The sequence below is a fragment of the Dendrobium catenatum genome, unplaced genomic scaffold, assembly GCF_001605985.2.
Source record: "Dendrobium catenatum unplaced genomic scaffold, ASM160598v2 fragScaff_scaffold_1211, whole genome shotgun sequence".
In the NCBI taxonomy this organism is placed as follows: Eukaryota; Viridiplantae; Streptophyta; class Magnoliopsida; order Asparagales; family Orchidaceae; genus Dendrobium; species Dendrobium catenatum.
This window is the reverse complement of record NW_021319673.1, coordinates 177,223-200,501: the sequence shown is the minus strand read 5'-3', so window position 1 is coordinate 200,501 and position 23,279 is coordinate 177,223. Positions and strand designations below refer to the sequence as shown.

The window sequence follows — 23,279 nt, the reverse complement described above, 5'->3', positions numbered from 1 at the left end:
TTGATATCTGTATTAATTTATATCACTTAATTGTTATTGAAGAATACGAGGTAATTAAGAAGAGAATGCTTATTGTATTGTGGAGCATATATAAATTTGTGATCTTGAATTGCAAATATAATGGCGGTTTTAATTTTATGATAATGTATGTCAAAGATTAATTTGATAATTATGAGGCCGTTTAATTGATCAGATGGTTGTGGTTGTAGGTTACATTAGTTGTCAAAATAATTATGAGAAAAATAAATGTATGAAAAGTTATTATGAACATAAAAAGTTTTTTCTCAAAAAAAAAAAAACAAAAATTTTTTTTTTGTTACATACTCTAAATATAGATAATTAGTCATCATAAGAAATTTTAAAAATCAGTAAAAGATTATAAAAGAAATCGAAATGTAATAATAATTTTATGTATACTCAAATTGGTAATATAATAATGATATGGGAAATAAAATAATAATAATTTATTCTATTTATGTCTCAAGCAATTTACAACTTATTTGCGACAATTTATTCAGTTAGAAATCTTAATCAAATAGCTCCAACGACTATAATGCAGGATGCATCTAACTTTGTTTTGTGGGTTTAGAGCTTTAACTAAAAACTAATATATCTTGGAGATTCAAAGTATGTGTATGTATTGTGTATGTGAATTTGTCTTAATTCTCCCTATTTATCGGTCATGTCACTCCCGGAAATTATAAATAAGCCACTTGTTCTTCACTAAAAAGAGGTACTGGATGGGGAGGAGAAGAGAAAGAAGGAAGAGAATCTCAGATCTCTTTTGCCACCAAGATCCTACTCGACCATTGTCCCACCACTGACCATCGCCAAACCTATGCCCGACCATCGATTGTGGTTGGATTAATTTCCTCCCGCCCACCAACAGTCGTTAGACTACGGTCCTTTTGAACACCATCACTAGCCTACAATGGTCATTTCAACCACTATCAGCGACTACAGTCTTTCAGATCTCTATTGTCTGACCATGGTCCTTCTGACCACCGTCACCCGACTATTATTTTTCTAACCTCTGACGCCTATTGACTACAGTTTCTCCAACCACCATCTCTAGACTACGATCTTTTTGACCTCCTTCATCTCCAGACTAAGGTCTCACCAACAGTCGTCGCCTGACTACAATCCTTCCAACCACCATCACTCTAATACGGTCCTTCCAACCATCATTGTCCAACTACTATTTTTTTGACCTCCATCGCCCGATTACGGTCCTTCCGACTTACATCGCTCGCCAACTATATATGGTTATGCTGACCAAACGAACATATAAATATTAATTCTTCCAACTCCCACCATGTAATGCATTCTATATGATGTATATTTGCTACATCGAGCCAAGGCTTTCCCCCAGCGAAGGGTCTCTTTTGTAATCAACTGCAAACACTAGTGAATTCATTTAAACTAGGCAAGCACCATGTTTTTTTCCCTTTTTCAGGGGTTTCCACGTAAAAATTATGATTTCTCTTATGAACGCTATATCCATATACCTTTCATATGTTTACATGCTGGATCTTTGTACAAAGTTAAGATGTTAAGCTTTATATTTCTCTTCTACCGTGAATATTCCTGAACGCAACAAAGTAATAAAAAATTAAATATAATACTTACAATCCCAGCACATGAACATACAAGAGTGTAATTGTCTATCCTTTTATTATTAATGCATCTTTTGAGAGAGCTCAAATTTTATTTGTATTTTTTAACTCTTTTTCTTATAATGAAAAATTAATTAAAAAAGAATAATAAACTAATTTATCATTATACTAAGGTGTTTATTTTAATAAATTGGTATTTAAAACAATTCAAAATTATATTTATAATAATATCATGTGCACCTATGTGCAACAAATAGAATTAATCCTCTTGAATGCCTTGTGATGGCCCTTCCTTCAAAGTTAGGTGGTGGGAAGAAGCCGCTCTTAGGGATTTTTGTCAATATTCATCAAACTTATTTGGAGAGATATACGACTAACCCTATTAGTTGATATGTTAAATCCCTCAGGTAAAAGAAGTTGAAATTTTAACCATCGAGACATCTCTTGTTGTTATAGTTAGAATTTCATTAAAGTAACTCAATAATTAAACATGCTCATCCCAGAGAAATTCTGAGATATTAGACCTCATGAGAAGTTAAACCAACATGATAAACCTGTGTGACCATTAGACCAAAACAAACAATATCTAGATAGTAAAAGACTTTAGACCGTTACATTATGTTTCTTAATACTAACTATAAATTTGATCATCAATTAAATTATAATCTCCTACCTATGAAGCATCGATCATGCATATCTCATATAATTATTTTACATATTACCCATTATTCACTTCTATCTCCATTCCTAAATTGGTAGACTACAAAAAATATTTGATGAATTTATGCTACAAATATAAACAGTTCTTGTTCTTAATTGATGGAGTCGCAAATATTATCACAATCATACAGTGCTACCTTGGTGTATTGTCGGCCATGTCTTGCTTCGAAAAGCATTTTTAACATTGCATCCAGGAGAAAGAAATAGAATAGCAATGAATCTTATTGATTGAATCTAAAACAATAGTCTATCAAGCAAGCTATAGATGTTGGCATTTGGCTGCAGTAGCAGTCAATAATCATGAAGGATTCATGCCTTGCAAATCAGATCCTGCAGGCTTACAAGTGTTCCTCATGTTCAAAAAACATATCCCTGCAAGTGTTGAAATAAAACAGAAATTAATCAAATTATTATTCAAGGTAACATTACATGGTGTAAGAGAAGAGAGGCAGTGAAATACACTGGGGAAAAAAATACCCTCCACACTAGTCCTGAAAAGAAAATTTGATTACAGTATTCGGACACTTTCACTTCATAAACATGAAAGAACCATAGACTTGCAGGAGTTGGTTCGCCATTTGCATTCATTCAACCTGAAAACTTGGCCTTCTGATGGAAGTAACGTTTAAATCAAAGATATTAACTCAAATTTAATTAGGAGGAACTTTCAAGCCATTCAAATTGCTAGAATTGCTAATAAGAGCTTCAGGAATATTGTGGATTTCATGAAACCTTCAAGCTTTCTTAGTATTACTAAATCAAGCACCTCTTCTACAAACCATGCCATTCCCCAATACTCTTCTCCCACCATGACAGCCATCTTCATACCCTCTTCTCTCGAATTTTTCATGTCCAATATAAAGTATATTGTTCATATTCAACTCACAAGAGACAACTACTCACTCTGGCGTCTCCAACTCCTCAAAATCTTTTCTACTAATGTCTTTGAAGGCTTCCTAGATGGCAACAGTCCTTGCCCTCCAAAGCACATTCTATCCCCTACTGGTGAACTACTCCCCAATCCTGAATATGGATCATGGAATCTACTTGATCAAAATTTCTCCACAGCACCTACTAAACCATCTCTCAGTCTATACTACCTTACATCCTCAATCTCTCTACTAGCCATGAAATCTGATCTGTTTTGACCAAAAGACCTCAACCCACCAATAGATCAAGAGTGATTCAACTCAAAAACAAAATTCACAACATTCAAATGAATAACCACTCCATGACCCAACATTTAACCAACATCAAAACTCTCATTGATAATATCTCAGCTGCAGGATCCTGCAACCTACCAATCCTTTAAAACTGTCATCCGCAAGAAACTCTCTCATTAGCCTTGATCGATATTCACTGCAAAGAAGAGATTAACCCCTTCATCGAAAACTCTAAACTCCACTCCTCATATGCTAACCCTGTCTTCTCTGCCACTCGGGGTTGCTCACATCGACCTAGTCGAGGACGCAACTCTCCTACCACTTGAGTTTCTTCCACACCTCCAAATTCAATCTCCAATATCCTGCCTCGCCTTCCACACCTCCAACCGGCTCATACTCACATCAACAATCTTCTCCTAGCAACTGTTATCTGGATTCTGGTGCATCAACTCACCTCACAGTAGACATTAATAACCTTCAACAACCATGACCCTATCTTGAACCTAACACAATCACTGTAGGCGATGGCACCAAACTTCACATCACACATAGCGATCAAGGTCTTCTACCTACACCCTTACCTTATCGTAAGCTCTCCGAATAAACTTCTACATGTACCCACTATCTCTCACAACCTTCTTTCACAAGCTTACCTCACATAATAATTGTTATGTATTGTTTGATTCCAATGGATTTTTCATCAATGATTGCCTGACCAATCAAATACCTCTCCTAGGCCGCAACAGTAACTGTATTTATCCAATCCTGCCGGCTAGATCTGAACATCTCCAGTTTGCTCTCATCACTCAACTCTCCTCCTCATCAGCTAAGACACTCTCGTCTGTAATATCCAAACAATTTTGTAATCTCTAAATTAGTTGCACACTTGCATTTCTCATATACTCCTAGTCTTTTGTCTATACTTCCTGCAATGTATCAAAGAGCCACAAGCTCTATTTAAATCCCAAAGTTTCTATAACTTCAAAACTTTTAGAAATAATACATACAGATGATTGGGGTCCTTCTGTTACTTCAAATTCTCGATTGTCATTGGACAATACAAAACCAAATTAAATCAAGACAGTTCTATCGAGCGCTACAAGTCTCATCCATTCGCTCAAGGTTTTAAAAAGGAAAATGGCTTTGATTGCTCCCAAAACTTTAGCCCAAGTGACAAAATGCCTACGATCCATCTCCTACTCATCATCGAACTTCAACATAACTGGTTTGTTTCCCAACTTGGCGTCCAATGCATTTATCCATGTGACTTTACAGGAAATTGTACAAATGTCTCAACTTCCACACTTTATAGATCCACTCTACCCCACTCATGTTTGTGAAGTCCACAACTCCATCTATGATCTCAAACAAGCCCCACACATATTTTCCAATTTTCTCCTCCATCGTGGATTTCAGTTCAGCACCTCCAATCCATCTTTACTAATCTATACGACCTCCACCACACAAATTTACCTCTTATTATATGTACATGACATACTGGTCAGTGGCAATCAGGCCTCAACCATTTCCTCTATAATAACAATCTTTCAACATCACTTTTCCTTAGAGAAACTGAGCCATGCATCCTTCTTCCTGGCATTCAGATCACCTTCACACCCTCTTCATATTTTCTCAAGGGGAGCTGACTAGTGCTGGGCAGCCTGGAATAGAAAAGAATTTCAAATTCTCTCATATCCCCTTAGGACTGGCTGGACCGGTCCTCCTGGACTAGTCTAACAAAATTTTGAACTTAAAAATTCATTATTTTTCTCATTATAATTTAACATTATGATTAGCATTATATACTTTCCAAAAGTATTTCACATAATTAAAATAAAATCATAAGTGAAATTCTATTTCTTTTTAAAGTCACTTCATTTGCATAATAGTCGAAGATTGATCCTAGCATCTCGAAGTTGGGCAACCATACTTTTTAGGTGTAATGTTCTCAAAATGGCTTGTTGTTCATTTTTTATCGTGCTCCACTCAATAATTAGATTGTTTATACTATTTTAGTCAAGCTCTTTTGCACAACGAGCTAACCACAAACATGGCCTTAGTCAATCATGCTCCACTCAATAATTAGTTTGATTATATGCATGTATGTATGTGTGCGTACACATACACACAAGTCTATGTATAATATACACTTGAATGTGTTTATACATGTATATTTGTACAGATAATGTACACTCATATTCATGCATGTATATTTGTATGAATAAATAAATATACACGTGCAGAGACACATAATCTATAATTTGTACAAGACTTTCACATAATCATCATGAAAAACTTGTATTTAGCTCAGTAAGTAAACAAGGCAAACAAAAATAAAAAATTTAGGCTTACTTGCTTAACAAGCAAAGCCGAGCAACATTTAAAATGGCTCAAACTCAGCTTGCTTACACCTAATTTAAGCGTGCAAGCCACTTTTAAAAAATTGCATGGTTTATGAGATTTTTACTAATTTTATAGGGTTCAAAAGCTTTAGTGTTGGTTTCTTTCAGATCCTGTAGCAATACTACAATATCACATCACTGCTACGTCAAAGGAGTGGGAGTGAAAAGATAATGATTGCTAGTTTATTTTAGAGAAGAGTGAGGAAAGTAAAGACAAAGTACATTAAACAAAAAAAAGAGCGCATGAGAGAGAGAAGATGGGATGGATGATAACTAGAGAGAGAGGGGATGAGAAAAGGAGGTAGAGATGGAATGCCCATCGACCATCATGGGTTTCAATCAGGATAAGTGCCATGAGAGATCAAGAAAGAGAGAAAATACAAGGATGAAATATAAATACTAAGCTGGGAATATTTTTGTTGTCGACCTCTGATGGCGCTTTAGAGAAGAGCTAAAGAGATTGCAATTCCTAAACCAGCATGAAGCAAGCTCCAATACCATAAGAAAATGTTCAAAGAAAATCATTTCCAAAACAAACGAAGGCTGATGCTCTTTTTCTACACATACATTTGCGAGATGTTACATAAAAAATATAACCTCAAATTATTACTAGATACCAAATGGCCTAATGAATATGAATAAAACCTTCGCAAATAATTTTCAAACACGTTGATATGACTGGGAGGTGCCGAAAATCTATACAATATAATAGTTTATCAAAAAGCATTTCTAAACAAAATCACCAAGGAAGCTAAATCTCCATTGTGTCCTGTTAAAAGTCAAATTCTCGTTTAAATCTAATAAAGAATGATCATTTCTAATATTTTCTAACCAAGTTTTTTAAGGTCTACCTCTATCTTTCTTAATATAAATGAAATCTAATACCTCTACTTTCCTAATCGGGTCATCGGATTATTAAGTGTTATGTAAGTGTATATTTCAATGAAATTCAAAGTAGACTGCTTAAATGAAGAAAACATACCAATGATCATTGAACACCACTCCACCTAGCCCAATCAACAAATTGCATGCCACCATAAACGTTATTAGCAAACCGAATGCCAACAGTGAAAGCCATGGCAACAAGCGGAATGCTTTTAGCAACAGGTGATGCTTCAACCAATCTTTCCAGGCCATTAACTATTTGGTAGCGAGTGTTTGAAGAAATCGCGAGAAACACACCTGGAAATCAGCCAACATGTCCCCAAGAAATTATTGCATTTCATGGATGCATCAGATTTACAAATTTTGACAGCTTGAAACGGTATACATAAACAAGAACTAGAAATAAAACGAGCAGAACAACATTCAACAAGAACAGACGAATACTAAAAAAGTATATAACCACAATGAAAATTGCAAAGCCAGCTTAGTTGGGTAATTGCCATCAAGTCTAAAAGGAAAGTTGTATGGCAAGCGCAAATCAATTAAGAAGTGTTGTTGGGTATGACCCCTTATCCATTTAAGGAAAAATAAACTCAAACCAACAAACAACAAACAGAGGAGAAAGAAAAGGAAGCTAATCAAATACAAGATATCTAGGATCTAGGTTGTTGATGAAACAAATATTAGTTAAATGCATGATAAGGTAATAAAATATTCTCGAATCACTATAAAATAATTTCAAATTCGGTTAAGAGAGCAAGATTTTTAATTTCCTGATATGCATTTACTACTTTATTAAGCCTCAGAAGAATCGTAAGCATTTTCTGCCCAAGTTCATAATGTTTGCAGTTTTAAATTGTGAAGTAACGAGCAGCTTGGAATTTTCAGGGATTTTGCAACTTTGTTATGTACAATTTGCTTCATTCATTTCATAAGAAATTATAATGCTCATTAAGTTGTGATATAAAGCCACTTTGCATAATTTACCACGCTTCATAAGGCATCATTTGTGTAATGACTTTCATAAATGGGACATCATAAATCACTGCTTCATAGCTAAAACAGAACTGAACAGATCGAATAACCAGTATGAACTCGCAGGATTAATGGAGTCACAAGGTTCATCTAATGCATCAAGTGTGAAATCTAAGAAGATAAAAAAACTTTTTTTTTAGCCTAAAATCCGAATGGATATCTTGGTTATTACAAATAATGGGTAAGTATGTTGATGCACATGAGAAGTACTCAAGGCTTCAAAGATGTTGTCTATCAGGATCTGCCCAAAAATTAAAAGAAAAATTTGGTATTGACATCACAACTGAGCAATGCATCAGGTTCGATGGCAAATAAGTATTTGGAATCACATCCAAGAATTAAGAAAGAAGCTAGAGTGTCTTGGGATGACAGTACAAAGACTATATTGATGGGTCAAGAGGAGTTTCTATCATATATATAGGTAATACTTCAAATTTAGATGAATTTTTACAAATACAAAGATTTTACAAATAGAAAGATGTAATCTATCTCTTACGTTTTCTAATCTGAATAATTACAAGCTTTTCCCAAAGATACAATATATATGAATATTCCTCTCCCGAATTATATGGAATTAGATAAAGTTTGTGGTGAAGGTCATGCAACTGGAAATTCGGCTAGGTCAGGAAATTGTCAAGCTCTATTTGGTACTCAACATATTAACTTGGATGATGAAGAGACAATTGGTTTTATGAAGACTCCTATAGATACATCAGTACATGTTGACTGTAATGAACAAAACATTAGAGAAGACCTTGTAGGAACGACAAAGCGAGCAACACCGTCATCTTTTAAAGGTTCCATCCAAAGGAAAAAGAGTAAAATGCATGTTGATGATCATAGTCTCCATGACTATATTGCAATGATGGCTAACAGTGTAACTCAAGTTGCTAATGCAATTCAAACAACAACAAAAGCTTATGAGGAAAAAAATGTTTAGGTTGCTAATGCCAGAGTTATCTAGCATTCCAGGATTTTTTTTAGGAAGAGATTGATACTATATAGCACAATTTATCCCAAGAACACAATAATGATTCATTCCTTTCTCTTAAAATCTATAAAGTCAAAGACTCGATGGATGCGAGAGGAGTTAAAAAAATAATTCATTTGCATCAGAAGAGAGAAATTGGTATGTTGTAGCTTTAGCACTTTGTACTGGATTTCATTCTTTCATAGTTTCATCTATTTGATTATTGTTTTATAATTGCATATATTTTTACCATGAGAGCATTAGGTGATTGATGATAACATATACAGGGAAAATTAATGAAGTATACATCTTTTGAATGCCAACAATACTGTTATAGCTTTTGTAAAATATGTTGAGTGTTGAGACTTTAGTTTGATATTGTCAATATTTTAAGATCTTTAGTTGTATCTTTTAACTAAACTCTATTGAGCTTCATTGATCTGAAAGAATTGATATGCTATAGATTTCATCTAGTAATATATTTTCAATTGATACATTGCTAGTATGCTAAAAAGTATAGAGTCGTGATAGTTCATCTAGCAATGTATTTTATCAATGTATATAAAATTACAAAATTTCATAAAATTATAATTATTAATGTGGACTCAATTAACATTTTTAGCAACCAAACAACCTCTATAAAAAATTAAAACAATGAAAACAAAATTAGTTGAATATGATCAAACTTTTTGATGTAGTGTTGCAATCAAAATTGGATTAACAAACATTAGAGATATACTTAAGGAACAATATATCATGGAGAATATTAAAGCCAATTGGATAAACACTTGTCCCTGTATTTTAAGATAGGTTTGCAAATTTTGTGATTAAATGTGATTTCCATTGAGGTTACCATGTTATCATGATATCATTTGTTTAAATTCTTAGGCAATGATGCAATGAATCATATAGCTGAGAAGAACCACACCTATGACTCCTTTCCGATTTTACCCTCATCTATAGTTTTCATCCTCCACTACTTTTTACCTTTTTGTTATCATAGCACGCTCACTACATTATTTCCGTTACAACCTCCTGTTAGTAAGCTGTACTCACAGCTAAGCGAACGGTAGAAGGAAGAGACAGAATACAACATCAATTAAACTACGAAGATTTGCTTTTCTTGTGCTATGTTTTTCTTATCTTGTTGGTCTCCTTCACACCAATCCCTAAATCAATTTGGTATTAGAGAGCCTGGTGCTTGTGGAGAACGGCAGATTGGAGTACACAAGGAACTGGCGACGACAATAGCGGTCTTGAGTCATTGTCGACAGCCCAAACAAGTTTAGTGTGGCACGTAGACGAATTGGCATCTGAAGTATATCACCATTCAATGGAGGTGCAACTGGAGTTACAATAACTCAAATTTGGTTTAAGAATCCATCACAACACTAACGACACTACACAGGAAACCATGCCTGAGGTTCGTTGGGGAGGCCATGGTGACTGTGATTGAAGACGAGTGCTTGTTTTCTTTGAAGTTACAAATTCAGAGGATGATAATCAACATCATAGACAAGAAACTTTTTCATATTCTGAAATAGACAATGTACCAGCCCATAACATTCGAAGGAGGTGGCATGAGGTGATTGGCAAACACCATGGCGAGTTTCGAGCGCAACTCGACATTCCGTTCCTTGATGGGAGACTACATATAGAGGATTATTTGGATTGGGAGAGGGTTGTGGAGACATTCTTTTATTACATGGATATTGTTCCCGAAAAACAAATTAAATACATTGTTTGTCGGCTTAAGGGCGGTGCTAGCGCATGGTGGTTACAACTCATACAATCTCGACTGCATGAGGGTAGAGGACATGTTCGTAGTTTGCATTGTATGAAATAGTTACTTCACGCCCATTTTTACCTACCGACTTTGAACAGATGTTACACCTTAAATTCTAACATTGCACCAAAGGAAATAGAATTGTGAGTGAATATATCGAAGAATTTTAACACATAAGTGCTAGAAACAATCTCAATGAGACCACTAATCAATTGGTGGCCTCAAAGATGCTATTCAAGATAAGCTTGAGATCGATTAAAAAGGCGTTCGAGGCGGACGCCTCGAGCGCCTCGAATCGAGGCGGAGGTCGGGCGAACTGAGGCTTAAGCCTCGAACGTCTGGGCGAGGCTTACGCCTTTTTCCACGGAGGCGTACGCCTCAATACGTGAGGCGCCGAGGCGTATCGAGGCAGCGCCTAGAAAGGGAGAAAGTTACCTTCAAAGCCAGCGAGCCAACGAGCTCCCGTTGTTTCTTCTTATCAAAATGTCGTAACTTATGATCCGACGGGAAGGGAAAGTCGTCGAACAGACACAAAGGAGCCAATGAAGCGACGCGTGTAATCTCTACACCTCCTATGAAGCAACGAAGCCGAACAACAAGGACGAAAAGAGAAGATGAAAGGCAAACCCTAGACGCAACTAAGTTATTATTGATTAACTTAATTGATATAATTTAAATATTAATAATTAAGCAAATTAATTAAATACTTAATAGTATAATTAGTGCATAAATTAATTGACTAATTAGTAATATAATTATTAATTAAATATTAATATAATTAGCCTAGTTAATATAAATTAAAATATATATTATTAAATATATAATTAATAGTATTAATAATAATTATTGAGTAGCTTGTACCGCTCAGTTCATTCTCGGTACCGAGCCAGAACCGCTCGGTACTGAGCAAGTATATGCTCGGTACTGAGCGGTACATGCTCGGTGCCACTAGGTACACGCTCGGTACTAAGCCAGTACCACTAGGTACATGTTTGATATTGCTCAGTACATACTCGGTATCAAGCCAGTACCGCTCAGTACCGAGCGGTAAATGCTCGGTACCGAGCGGTACATGCTCGGCACTGTTAATTACTTTATTTTTATCATTTTTTAGGCTTACGCCTCGATCCGCCTCGAGGCTTACGCCTCGCCTCGCTTAGCCAAAACGTCTCGATTCCCGATTTCGCCTTTTAAAACGTTGGCTTGAGCTGAATTATGTGTGGTCATTATCGAAAGCTGTTAACTTTTTTCTTAAGGCCGAAATCCAGCTCACTTCGGCACCATATTTCACATCGTCATTCTATGGAATAGCTTTCTAAAACAACTCGACAAGCTTCGAATAAATATAAACAAATTACAACACCTATAGTTGCCCAGCATCGCAACATCCTTCCATTACCATTGGAGAGCCAAAAATGCAACATAAGCAAAAAAAGCTCCATTAAAAGAAAACCCATACGCAAGGTCAAATACCATTAAGTGCTTCAGGTGTTTTCAACAGAGACATAAATTCAATGAATGTCCAAACAAACAGCAATTGCAGTTATTAGATGTTGAAAATGAGTGGATCAACTCACTAGTGAAGCATATAAGGATCCCGAGTTAGAAGAGGTCGTGGAGATGAGGGTGAACCACTCATATGCTTTATGAAGAAGTTTTTGTTAGCTCATCGTCACCAATCAAACTCACAACAAAATGCCATCTTTAGGACCAAGTGCACCATAAAAGGTAAGGTGTGTGATTTACTCATTGATTGTGGATGCATCGAAAATATTGTTTATCAGGCTATAGTACAAGCATTGCAACTTAAAACTACAAAGAACCCTCATCCCTATAAAATAATCTAGGTCAAGAAATGTATGGATATTTTGGTCTCTGACATGTGCATAGTGACTTTCTCCATTGGCAAACATTATATATATGATTTCTCCATTGGCAAAAATTATATATGTGAAGTTTTATGTGATGTTATAGATATGGATGTTGGTTACATCATATTAGGAAGACCGTGGCAATTTAATATTGGCACTATCTATGCTCGTTGAGCTAATGCCTACTCATTTGATTGGAAGGGTTAAAAATTGAGATTGCTATCACATTCGGCTGAAAATAATGGCACTTTGGTTAAGTTTAAAACTGCATTATATATAGTGTCTGGCTCAGCTCTTCTTACCACTTGGAAGGAAACTTACCTATTACTTGCCTTGGTTCTTCAAGAGCAATGCAGTATGAATAAAACTATTCTTGTTCCGTGTGAAACCCTTTAAAGTAAAAGAATCTAAACTCTTAAACATCGAGACGTCTTTTGATGTAATAGTTGGAATTTATTTAAGAAACTCTGCAATTAAGTGTGCTCATTCCAGAGCAATTATGGGATGGGTGACCTATTTGGAAGTTACACTAACAGGAAAAAACCGTGAGGCTCTTATGCCAAAGAAGACAATATCTCGATAGTTAAGAGTTTGTAATGTTACATTCCGACTAAGGTTCAAAAATTATTATAGAAATTTTCAGACCCTGAACCTGATTTATTGCCAACAGCTTTGCCTCCCATGCATGCAATTCAACATCAGATCGATTTCGTCCCAAGTGCCATTCTTCCCAACTTACGACATTATAAAATGAGTCCAAATGAACACCTTCTATTACAACAACTTGTAAAGGAATTATTGGCTAAACAATTAATACAACCAAGTTTGAGTCCTTGTGTCGTCCCAACACTACTTGTCCCAAAGAAAGTATTTAACAGTCAAAAGGACTTAGAAATACAAGCTCGGCATATCATCCACAATCCAAGGGGCAAACTAAAGTGGTCAATCGTACACTTTGAAATATGTTAGGATGTTTTAGTTCAAGAGCATCCAAAGGGCGGGGATGAAGTGTTGGGTAAAGACAAATTTGTTGACAATTCCATGCCTATTCGATCAACGGATCGTTGCCCATTTAGCATTGCTTACATCAAAACACCCAATCATGCTTTAGATCGCTGCCCATTTAGCTCATTCTCTGATTAGTTCTCACAAATGCTCACAGATGTTCACAATAAACTTATAGCTTCTAATGTAAAATACAAAATCACTGCTTATGCACATCGACGAATAAAACAATTCAATGCTGCTAATTTGATTATGGTACGTCCGCGTCGCAAGCGATTTGCACCCGATACATACTCCAAATTTAAGTCGAAGGAAGGTGGGTTCAGTCCCTATAGTGCAGAAGATCAACGATAATGCCTATCTTTAATTTAGCCTCTGAATTTAATATTTCTTCGACAATTGATGTCTCCAATATTTCTTCGAACTATCCTCCTGGTTCATCTTAAACGGAGGCTTCCTCACTGGACTCGAATTCTTCTCAGGTGAGGAAGAACTAATGCGGTGCATCATAGTTGAAAAGGACCACGCCTATGATTCCCTTTCTGTTTTACCCTCTTCTATAATTTTCATTCTCCACTACTTACTATTTTGTTAGCTCACTACTTTATTTTTGTTACAACCTTTTGTTAGTAAGTTCTACTCACAGCTAAGTGGAATGGAACATATGTAGTGAATGATAAAAGGAAGAGTTAGAATACAATATCAATTAAACTACGAAGATTTGTGTTTCTTGTGCTCTGTTTTTTTCTTATTTGCAGGTCTCCTTCTTCACACCGATCCCAACATTAGGCAAGATATTAGGATTTTCTTAAGTTACACTTTACTAACCCTAAGTTAGGCCTTCAGATTATCTTAAGCTACAATTAACCAAAACACTACGTGAGGACTTAATCAGATCTTTGAATATTAAAGCATACTCCAAACTATACGTTAGTAATACCACACCCACAATTGAAATCTATAAAGACAAATCTTTACCTTCTCCACTCAAAAATGTCTACATAAATAAAAATAAAAACATGCATGGTCAAATTTGCTATTATTAAAAAAATTATAGTTCATGAATACCCTTTTGAAAAGGAATTGGGTGAAAGCTTACAATTACAATGGCCTTGCTTTAATGTTAAGGAGTCTAAATCTACACCTACATTAGCACATATTCTTGAATCCACATTTGAACAAGAGTAAATTTGAAATTGAGTTGAGTTTGAATCTAAATAATCATTAGAAATTGGACTTCAGCACAAATTAAACCAACATTTGTATCTGAGCCTAACTTGGAAGATGATTTTTATTTTATTGTGAATTTGAACTCCTAATAAAAATTGAGTTATTATTGTTTGTTAACCCAAATTTCTTACAAAAACTACTAAATATAAAAATTAACTTATGCCTAAAAAAGAGTCAAAACTTGAGCCTAGAATTGAATGAGAGTCAAAATTGAAAATTAAATTTGGGCAGTAGATTAATTTTGTGTCTAAGTTGCAAAGAGAAGTTTAATATAAAGTTAACTTTAAACCTAATATTATATGTGAGCCAAAATCACACATAGAATCTAAATATAATCGAGATTATTATATGAACTTCTATGTGAAAATGGATCAAATACTAAATCTGGATTTAAACAAATTATGGCTGTTGTAGTTGGAGTCGACTGATCGAACTATAAAGTGTTTCTTGAATGTGAAAAATAAACATATGATGTCTATTGAAGCTTATAAATTGATTAAAAAAGTTGATATGATTCCTAATGTAGTCTCTAACAAACTTAACTCTGCCAATCAAATTGAAATTGAATAGGCTTTTAGTTCTTGATTTCTAGACTAGCGAGTTCATAAATAAAATTTTATTGAGAAAAAGAGATTGTGCAAGCATTTAAAAAAATTTGTAAATGAGATCTTTATGGAAAACTTAAATTTTAAAATTCCACCTATCTGGACAATTCTGAAAAAAAATAAATCAACTCTTCAAACATATAAACCATAACTTTCTTCAAAGAAGGCTTTCCCCCATATGGGCAAGTAAGAAACTAATAACATGAGATGACTGATACCCCAAAGTGCTGCACTTTTGATAAGAGGTGGGACAGGTATGTCATCCTCTGATTTCTTTACATTCCTGCAAGGGAAGAAAACAAAGAGTGAACATAAGGAAAATCAATAGGAGAATACATAATAATATAAAACAGGTAGATGATTTAATTCTTAAAATAATTGTAAAGCTCAGAGAACTATGTGAACTGTTATTAGCAAGGAAAATCATGGAAAGATACGTCACTAATCACATCAGCTCTAATAAGCCATAAACCCTCCGGAAGATGTCTTTTTGTTCCTAAAATTACTAGAAGATTCACCCTTGCTAATTTTCAAATTTACTGTATCATCAGTTTCTAAATTTGAAGCAAGCAGCATTTTAGTAAGAACCGGATCATCTGTAAGCTTTTTTTTTTTTTTTTATAACAAACAACCTTAAGACAGCTCATGTAAAATGACTGCATAAAAGCAATAAATTATTTTGAGGATTACATGTCCTCTCACATTTTTAATAAGAATAGGTGAACAAATTTTTAAAATAAAAATGACTGTTCTATATTCTGCCTTCATGATTAAATAGTAACACAAAGAGTGGTGTTCGGCTGTGAGAAGCAAGGAACAGAGAATGGCTTCAAGGGAGAGTTCAGCACAGTGCGCAATAGAAGAGTTCGGCAAAATGCACTATAGAAGAGTTGGGCACAATGCAGAGTAGAAGAGTTCGGCACAGTGCAAGAAAAGGATCTGGCATACTGCAGGAAGAATCGGTCAAGGGAAAAACTGAAGTTGTTGGCCTTAATGCATGAGAAGAGTGGTTGTGTGAGAACTGTAGCAGTTTGAGAGAAGATTGATTTAAAAAAAGTAAGAAGAAAAGGAAAATAGTGAGGAAGGAAGAATTTAAGGTAAGTAAATTCTTATGTTGCAGTGTTTGTATTATGGTTTTCTTTTGCATTTCCTAAACTTAGTAAAAGTTCTAAAGATAATTATATCGAATTTGTTAGGATTAATTGGTATATGAGGAGAAGAGAAACCAAGGAGAAGAGAAATTGGTTTCGATGTAAATTGTTATGTTATTATAAGTTGATTTTATGCAATTTATTTGTGGAAATTATAGAATTAGAGAGATGACTTATAGGTAACTTACAAATGAAGAAGAGTACGAGGAGAAGGATTTGAGGAGATAGCTCGTCAAGGAGATAAGATATGTAATTTTAAATTATAAAAGTTAATATTATAAATTCTAGAAGCATACAATGTTATCGACTCAATTGAATGAAAAAATGTATTAAGATGAATCGATTAGGGAATATGAGCATGTATGTAAACATTCATGTATAAGCAACTAATTGTATTTTTGAATGAATAGAGTTTAAATTAAGATATAGTATATTAGTATGGTTGTTTAAAGGTTTCTCTAGTTAAAACAATTTAAAAAGAAGTTCATTATATTCATATGTTACATACTTATTCTTTGTATGCAAATGGTATAACAGATAGATGTTATGAAAGAATGCAACAATACAAACCAAATAGGTATTACAAATATTTGAAGTCTGCTGAATGTCAAATTAGAAAATGTTGGCTATGAAATAACATGATACAACGTTGCAGGTGAGGTAAAAAGGACCCAAAATATGAAATTTGCATTGCATGTGGGGCAAAAGGGGTCTTGAAAGAGGAAAAAGTGGCTTCTATGTAGTTCAATAGTGATAATGACAGCTTTACCTGGGCTCCATTGAAATTATAAAAGTTAACTATATAAAAATGATAGTCAAATCCTTAGAAGACTAATTATGATATTCTGTACATATTTCAAATGAATTAAAGAATTATCCTAAATATGATTTTTAAGTTGTTTGGCAAATGTTTTTTAGTTGACTCAATTATATTATTCATTATAATATTGCATTTAATTTCTTATTAAAATTGCATAACTTTATTAGCCTTATAGTTCAACAATTTTTATATTGACTGTTATTACAAGGAAAAGAAAAGAAAAAGTTGAAACTGATTATGCAAGTTATAGAATATTTAGGTTTTCTGTTTATCAATGTTTGTGATATCTTCTGCCGAGGTGTGTAACCTACTAATTTGTGGTAATGTATTTTGATTTTTATAGTGACTTTGTAAGCATTTGTGTGATGTGATTGGGATTAATTAGATACTTCTATTAATTCATTAAATGTATTGGTCCGTGGATGTTTTTATATATGTATACAAATGATGAGAAATATTATATGTAGAGAATGAATGTTACGTTTAATTATGTGACACTCTACGTTACTTGTAAGGGGTAATGTGGGATGTTATAGTCAACCAGGAGCTGAGATTGGTTCTTCATTGAACAATCAATCAATAATAAACAAGCACGTTTTCTTTTCATGAAATTTCCACAAGCTGCATCTCATATAGCTTGAGCGTGAATCCATTTAATAAGAGATTTGATGTTGTTGAGGAAGGAGATATGATGTCCCTGAAAAGTGTAGTATTTGCCACACCAATTGTGGTAGTTAGTACTTGCTTGAAATATGTGTAGATGGAAAGCACATGCCTCGATGTATCTCTGAAGAACACAATCATGAGCATCATTTTGACTAGAGCATAGTCTTTATTTTTTTTTCTACATGAGTCATTGAAGTTTGTTTCTACAATGTTTTTGACAGTGCTTCATCAAAGATTGACCAGAAAAGAAAAAATTAGGCATGGTTGTCCAACCAATGGATGTTGAGAGCCTCATGCATAGATGGTTGCCAAAAGTCTTGATTGGAACTACTTCCCACAACCGGTGGCAACCTATTGCCAATGGGAAATCGAGCCGATGGAGTGAGGATCAATCTCAATAGTCTTAGCATTTTTTAAATCACAAATACACAATAGTAAAGTGGAAAAGTATATCTTGAAGGAGACTACAATTCAAGTGAGATTGTGATGACTACGGCGCAAGGTTTAAAATTGCACAATTGAGTATTGAGGCGCTTTTTGTTAGTGAGCAAGCCTCAAGGCATTGTGAGGTTGAGCCTCAAAATCAAAAAATTGTGTAAAGTGCAAACAAAGGTTAAAGGTGATTTTTTATATATTATCCAAATAGTATATTAAAAGAAGACATATTATCAAACTATAAATAACAAATTGACATACATATAAAATAAAAAATTGCACAAGACGTAAAGTGGCTAGTGATAAATGACATGAAATATAATCGAAATTGTTAAAATACCGACCATCCCTTTGGCCCTTGATCCCACGGCTAAGGATAGAGATTCGTGGGAGGCTCACTTGGATTATGCTAATCTCCTTCCATATTTGGGTGGCTGATTTAGGAAGGATTATATTAGCGCAATTATGAATAATTTTGTATTTATTTGTTTATTTATTAAGATATCCTATTATCCTGCATAGATCTGTAAATAGGGATAAATTTGTGTAATAATAATTCAATCCTTTTTCCCTCTCTAATTCTATAAATTCTAACATATCAGAGCCAACGGCCTTCATTGCCGTTGAAGAACGATCCTAGATCGTCAGAGGAGGAAAAGAAGAATAAGGGAGTGAAGCTACCAGACCCCGCCGATAGCCGCGGCTTCCCTACGAACGTGCGGGAGATTTCTTTTGCCGTCCAGAAGACCCGCACGTGGGTCGCCTGGTCCAGTCTGCAAGACTCCGCCTGGTCCCGTCTGCAAGACTTCGCCTGCTCTTGCGGTCGGATCTTCCAGATGATCGTGAAGAAGAGAAGATTGTGGCCTTCATAGCCCTAATGTCCAGGAGGAAACGAGCAAGAAGAAGAAGAAGAAGAAGCTAGAAGCATCCGTGACTAAAAGCTGCCGACACCGATCATTGCCGATTCCCTGTACGCCGAAACCGGTACGGCAGACTCCCTGTACGCTGAAGACGGGACGGAGAGAAAGGGCGAATGTGCGTGCCCTAAACTACCCGGTCTTACTCTTTTAAAGAGTCGCCAGCTTGGTTTATTAAACCGGGAAGGTATTTCCAAAAAAATGCCAAAATTTTGAGGAATATAGGTTCCTACTGCCGGCCTCCATTGCCAGAATTATGAGGAATATTGGTCATTCTACCATCCTTTATTGCTGGAATTATGAGGAATGCATGTTCCCACCTCTGGCCTTCATTTCTAGAGTTTTGCTATATATTGTCGCGACATTCCCTTGAGAATCGAGAAGGAGACAAATCTAAAGGATAATTAATCCACCTTCTCTATTGTCCCACCATTGGCCTTTATTTCCATTTTCGGTATCTTGAGGGCTATTGTCAACGCAGCCTTCATTGCTGCCCTTACAGGCTTGATTGCTATAGCCTTCATCGCTATCATTTATCATTGAAGCTAATTCTCCCACAGTTTTGACCAAATGGAAGACTATGATACACTAAGGGACTTGATAATTCTACTGGACTAATTACCAAGCTGGGAATGATTGATCTGTATTCCCCAGCTTGAGGGGGAGTGTTAAAATACCGACCATCCCTTTGGCCCTTGATCCCACGGCCAAGGATGGAGATCCGTAGGAGGCTCACTTGGATTATGTCAATCTCCTTCCATATTCGGATGGCTGATTTAGGAAGGATTATATTAGCGCAATTATGAATAATTTTGTATTTATTTGTTTCTTTATTAAGATATCCTGCATAGATCTGTAAATAGGGATAAATTTGTGTAATAATAATTCAATCTTTTTTCCCTCTCTAATTCTATGAATTCTAACAAAAATATAAATATTACATGAGCAAAAAAAAAATTAAATATAGAAATTGCATAAAAGTATCATATATCATTAAGTTCAACTCCAAATTATTTCTTTCTCAGTTCCCTGCTCATCCACATTCAGACAAGGGGAGAATGATGCGGAGCATATTAGTTAAATCAGGCCTTAAAAAAAGTAGATCACTTCTTGTACCTCTTTTCTAGAATCTTCTAGGACTTTTTTTTGCTTTTATAAATGCAAGTTGTAGTACGTATATATAACAGAATGAATAATTTTGGAATTTGTCGTTACTACTATTTTTTGTGTTCTTGCTCTTAGGAGTTGTTACTTATGATGATTCACCAAATGATCTCCCTACATCACTTATGCGCATTCAACATGATAAAAATAGATTATAACTCACTGAACTAGGAAATCTCTGAACAAGGAATCAGAAAGAAGTGGAGATGCAAACCAAGGATGCTTGCAAGGAACAATGACAGGTATGTACATAAGCATCCTAACAATATCAGTAATGCATTTCGTATTCATGAGTTTAATTACCGTTTGGCTGTCATAATCATATTTGCAATCCCTTGCCCCACAATCCCACATGCAAACCCAACCGACCCATAGAGAATTCCCTGCAACAAGAACATGAAAATTACATCTAATGATCTGTTTCTGCAAAAAAGAATAGTTGATGCTGACATTCAACAACTTGATGCAAGTGTGAAGACTAAATTGTAAATTAAACCTTAAAAAAATATGTTCCAATCCTCTGCTGTAGTGAATATCTGAATCCTGGTCGTTCAGCCTCAAAAACACTGCAACAGAATTTATCATCAAAAGAAGTTAAAAAAAAAAAAAAAAACAAATGACGTGGTTAAATTCTCTGAAAAGGTGAGGGCATTGTTGATGGAATTCAGCTCAAAGAATGTTCAGTAACACTTTGCCCGTGTAAACAAGTTACTAAAAATGAGGGAGATTCACGTTTTGAGTCATTGATCATACTGAATGCAGAGGCCAATTTTTCCCTTGGCAAATACTGGTTTTGATTGTGAGCAAATTTTGGGATCACAAGTTTAGGCATTTTCAGTATTTTATAACCAAGTAGTTTGCCTAATATAATGTTATATCAATCGATTAACCTAATTATCATAAATTATTATCCAGAAATGGTAAATTGCCAACCCAAATAATCAAGATAAGGCAAATGTTGTTGATGATGCTGCAATGGTAATCATAATCTTTAGCCTTATACCAACTTTAGCAATTGCTCTATCATTTGACTTACCTATCAAATGTTTAAATATAAATTCAGCAAAAGAAACAGAATCACACTAAAACTCTTACAATAACCGCTGTGACAAAGCTCGCTATTATATTTGATTATTTTCTTATACACTTTGCAACCAAGTGTTAAGTAAAGCCAGTCAGTACCTGCTAGGAAGAGATCCATAGGCATGTGCCATACGCCCAAAAAAGCCCTTCGCAGAAGATGGCTGCCCAAATCGCGCATATGGTGCTAACATACTGACCAAAGCCACATTAACTACCAACCCTACCAAAAGATCAGCAGCATACAATTCAAACTCTGCCCAAAAATCCTTGCCCCTCCTTTGAACTTCTGCAAATGTTGCACAGCAAGAATCAATGATAATCTGCCAAAAATTAAAAAGATTGTTGAGGCGTTAGTAATGGTCCAATGGTGGTCTCATATTGATCATGGAGAAAAATAATCCCTGACCTCAGTTCCAATTTTAAAAAGAAATGAGGGATCAGCAAGCATTCTGTTTCTTAATAGGGAGCAGGATTTCATTGCCATACCAAGAGGCCACGCTGATGCCTGCAATTATTACGGAAGACATTAAACCTACAAATTAAAATTATTATGGAAGATGTTAAACTAGGTAGAACTAAGTTCAATTCCCACATTAGAAACAGATTGATTGCACAGAAAAAGAAGAAAGCACCTGCATTTCCAGGTATCTAAACAGAAGAACTTTCTGAATACCAACAGTCTTTGCAGCCTCAAGCATGTCTGAAGGAAGAACAGCATGCCTTGACTCCGTCTCTTTAATCACCTCCTCAAACTTTAAAACAGGTCCAAACTCATCCTCTTTGTCATCACCCTTTCCATGGTCATTGTTATCACCACCACCTCCACCTCCAGGTGGAAATTTCCCATTTCCACTTGAGTGACCTCCATTACCATTTCCATTTCCATGATCAAGCTTTGGAGAAGATTCTGAATCAAGACACATATTTTCCTTCTTAAATGAAAAATCTCTGTCAGTCTCTTTGATAGAATTTCTCAACTCGGTAGAGTCTGCACCCGCCACCGGCTGCAACTCACTTCTTACAGCTAATTTGCTTCCCTTCTTTTTGGCGAAAAAATTAGCACCCGCAGAAAAGCAAGCAGCAATAAAATTTTCCTTTTTCAAAACTAGAGAGCAATGACTATTTGGTCTTCTCCGTACCCATAATCTGCTGGCCTCAATCAAAAAATCTCTGCAATGGCAATTAGTAATACTCATCCGTACAAGAGAATCACGCAATGGCGATTGCACATGCAACCTGATACTCGAGGCAGAAAACGCCATTAGAGTACCCAATGAACCACTTCCCTCCAACAGTACACTCAAGGAATACCTCACGGAGACACTCAAAATTCCAGATAAATTCAATGAACCATGAAAGAAAGCAGTACAAGTCAACGGATGAGAGATGGATTAAAACTGCAAGAATAGCCGAGAAATATGCAGCTCTAACAAATGCTTACAAAAAAATAAAACTGAGAGAACTTAAGGAGAGTAAATAATGTTCGTCCCAAACAAAAGTATTTGCTAAAAGAGATCAGCTTCACTCGGAAGAGCACGAAGGCCCGGCCGTCTAGCTGAGGAGAGAGAGGGAGAGAGAGTCCTTCTATAAATACTCAGAGAAGATGACACGTGTGATAAACTCAGAAGAAACCCTAGCTTCCTTCGTGTGCTTCTCTGTCAAAGACCTCGCTACCATAAAGGTCTAAACTTTTTCAATTAAGGTGCAGAAGAGTGCTTGCAGACTGCAGGGCCAGTCGGCAGTGTGAACTGTTAA

The 23,279-nt window shown here is 35.4% G+C and overlaps 1 protein-coding gene across 1 annotated transcript; it reads right to left on the bottom strand.

Moving 5' to 3' along the window:
• Positions 1-2,372: 2,372 nt before the first annotated feature.
• On the bottom strand, positions 2,373-23,279 carry LOC110104525 (protein RETICULATA, chloroplastic). Its single transcript, XM_020833679.2, has 8 exons — positions 22,157-23,279; positions 21,931-22,029; positions 21,624-21,844; positions 20,938-21,007; positions 20,745-20,824; positions 15,507-15,571; positions 6,884-7,083; positions 2,373-2,708 (listed from the first exon to the last, which is right to left on the bottom strand). Exons 1-7 carry the CDS (start codon positions 22,784-22,786, stop codon positions 6,890-6,892), a joined length of 1,359 nt encoding a protein of 452 aa, XP_020689338.1. The 5' UTR covers positions 22,787-23,279; the 3' UTR covers positions 2,373-2,708; positions 6,884-6,889.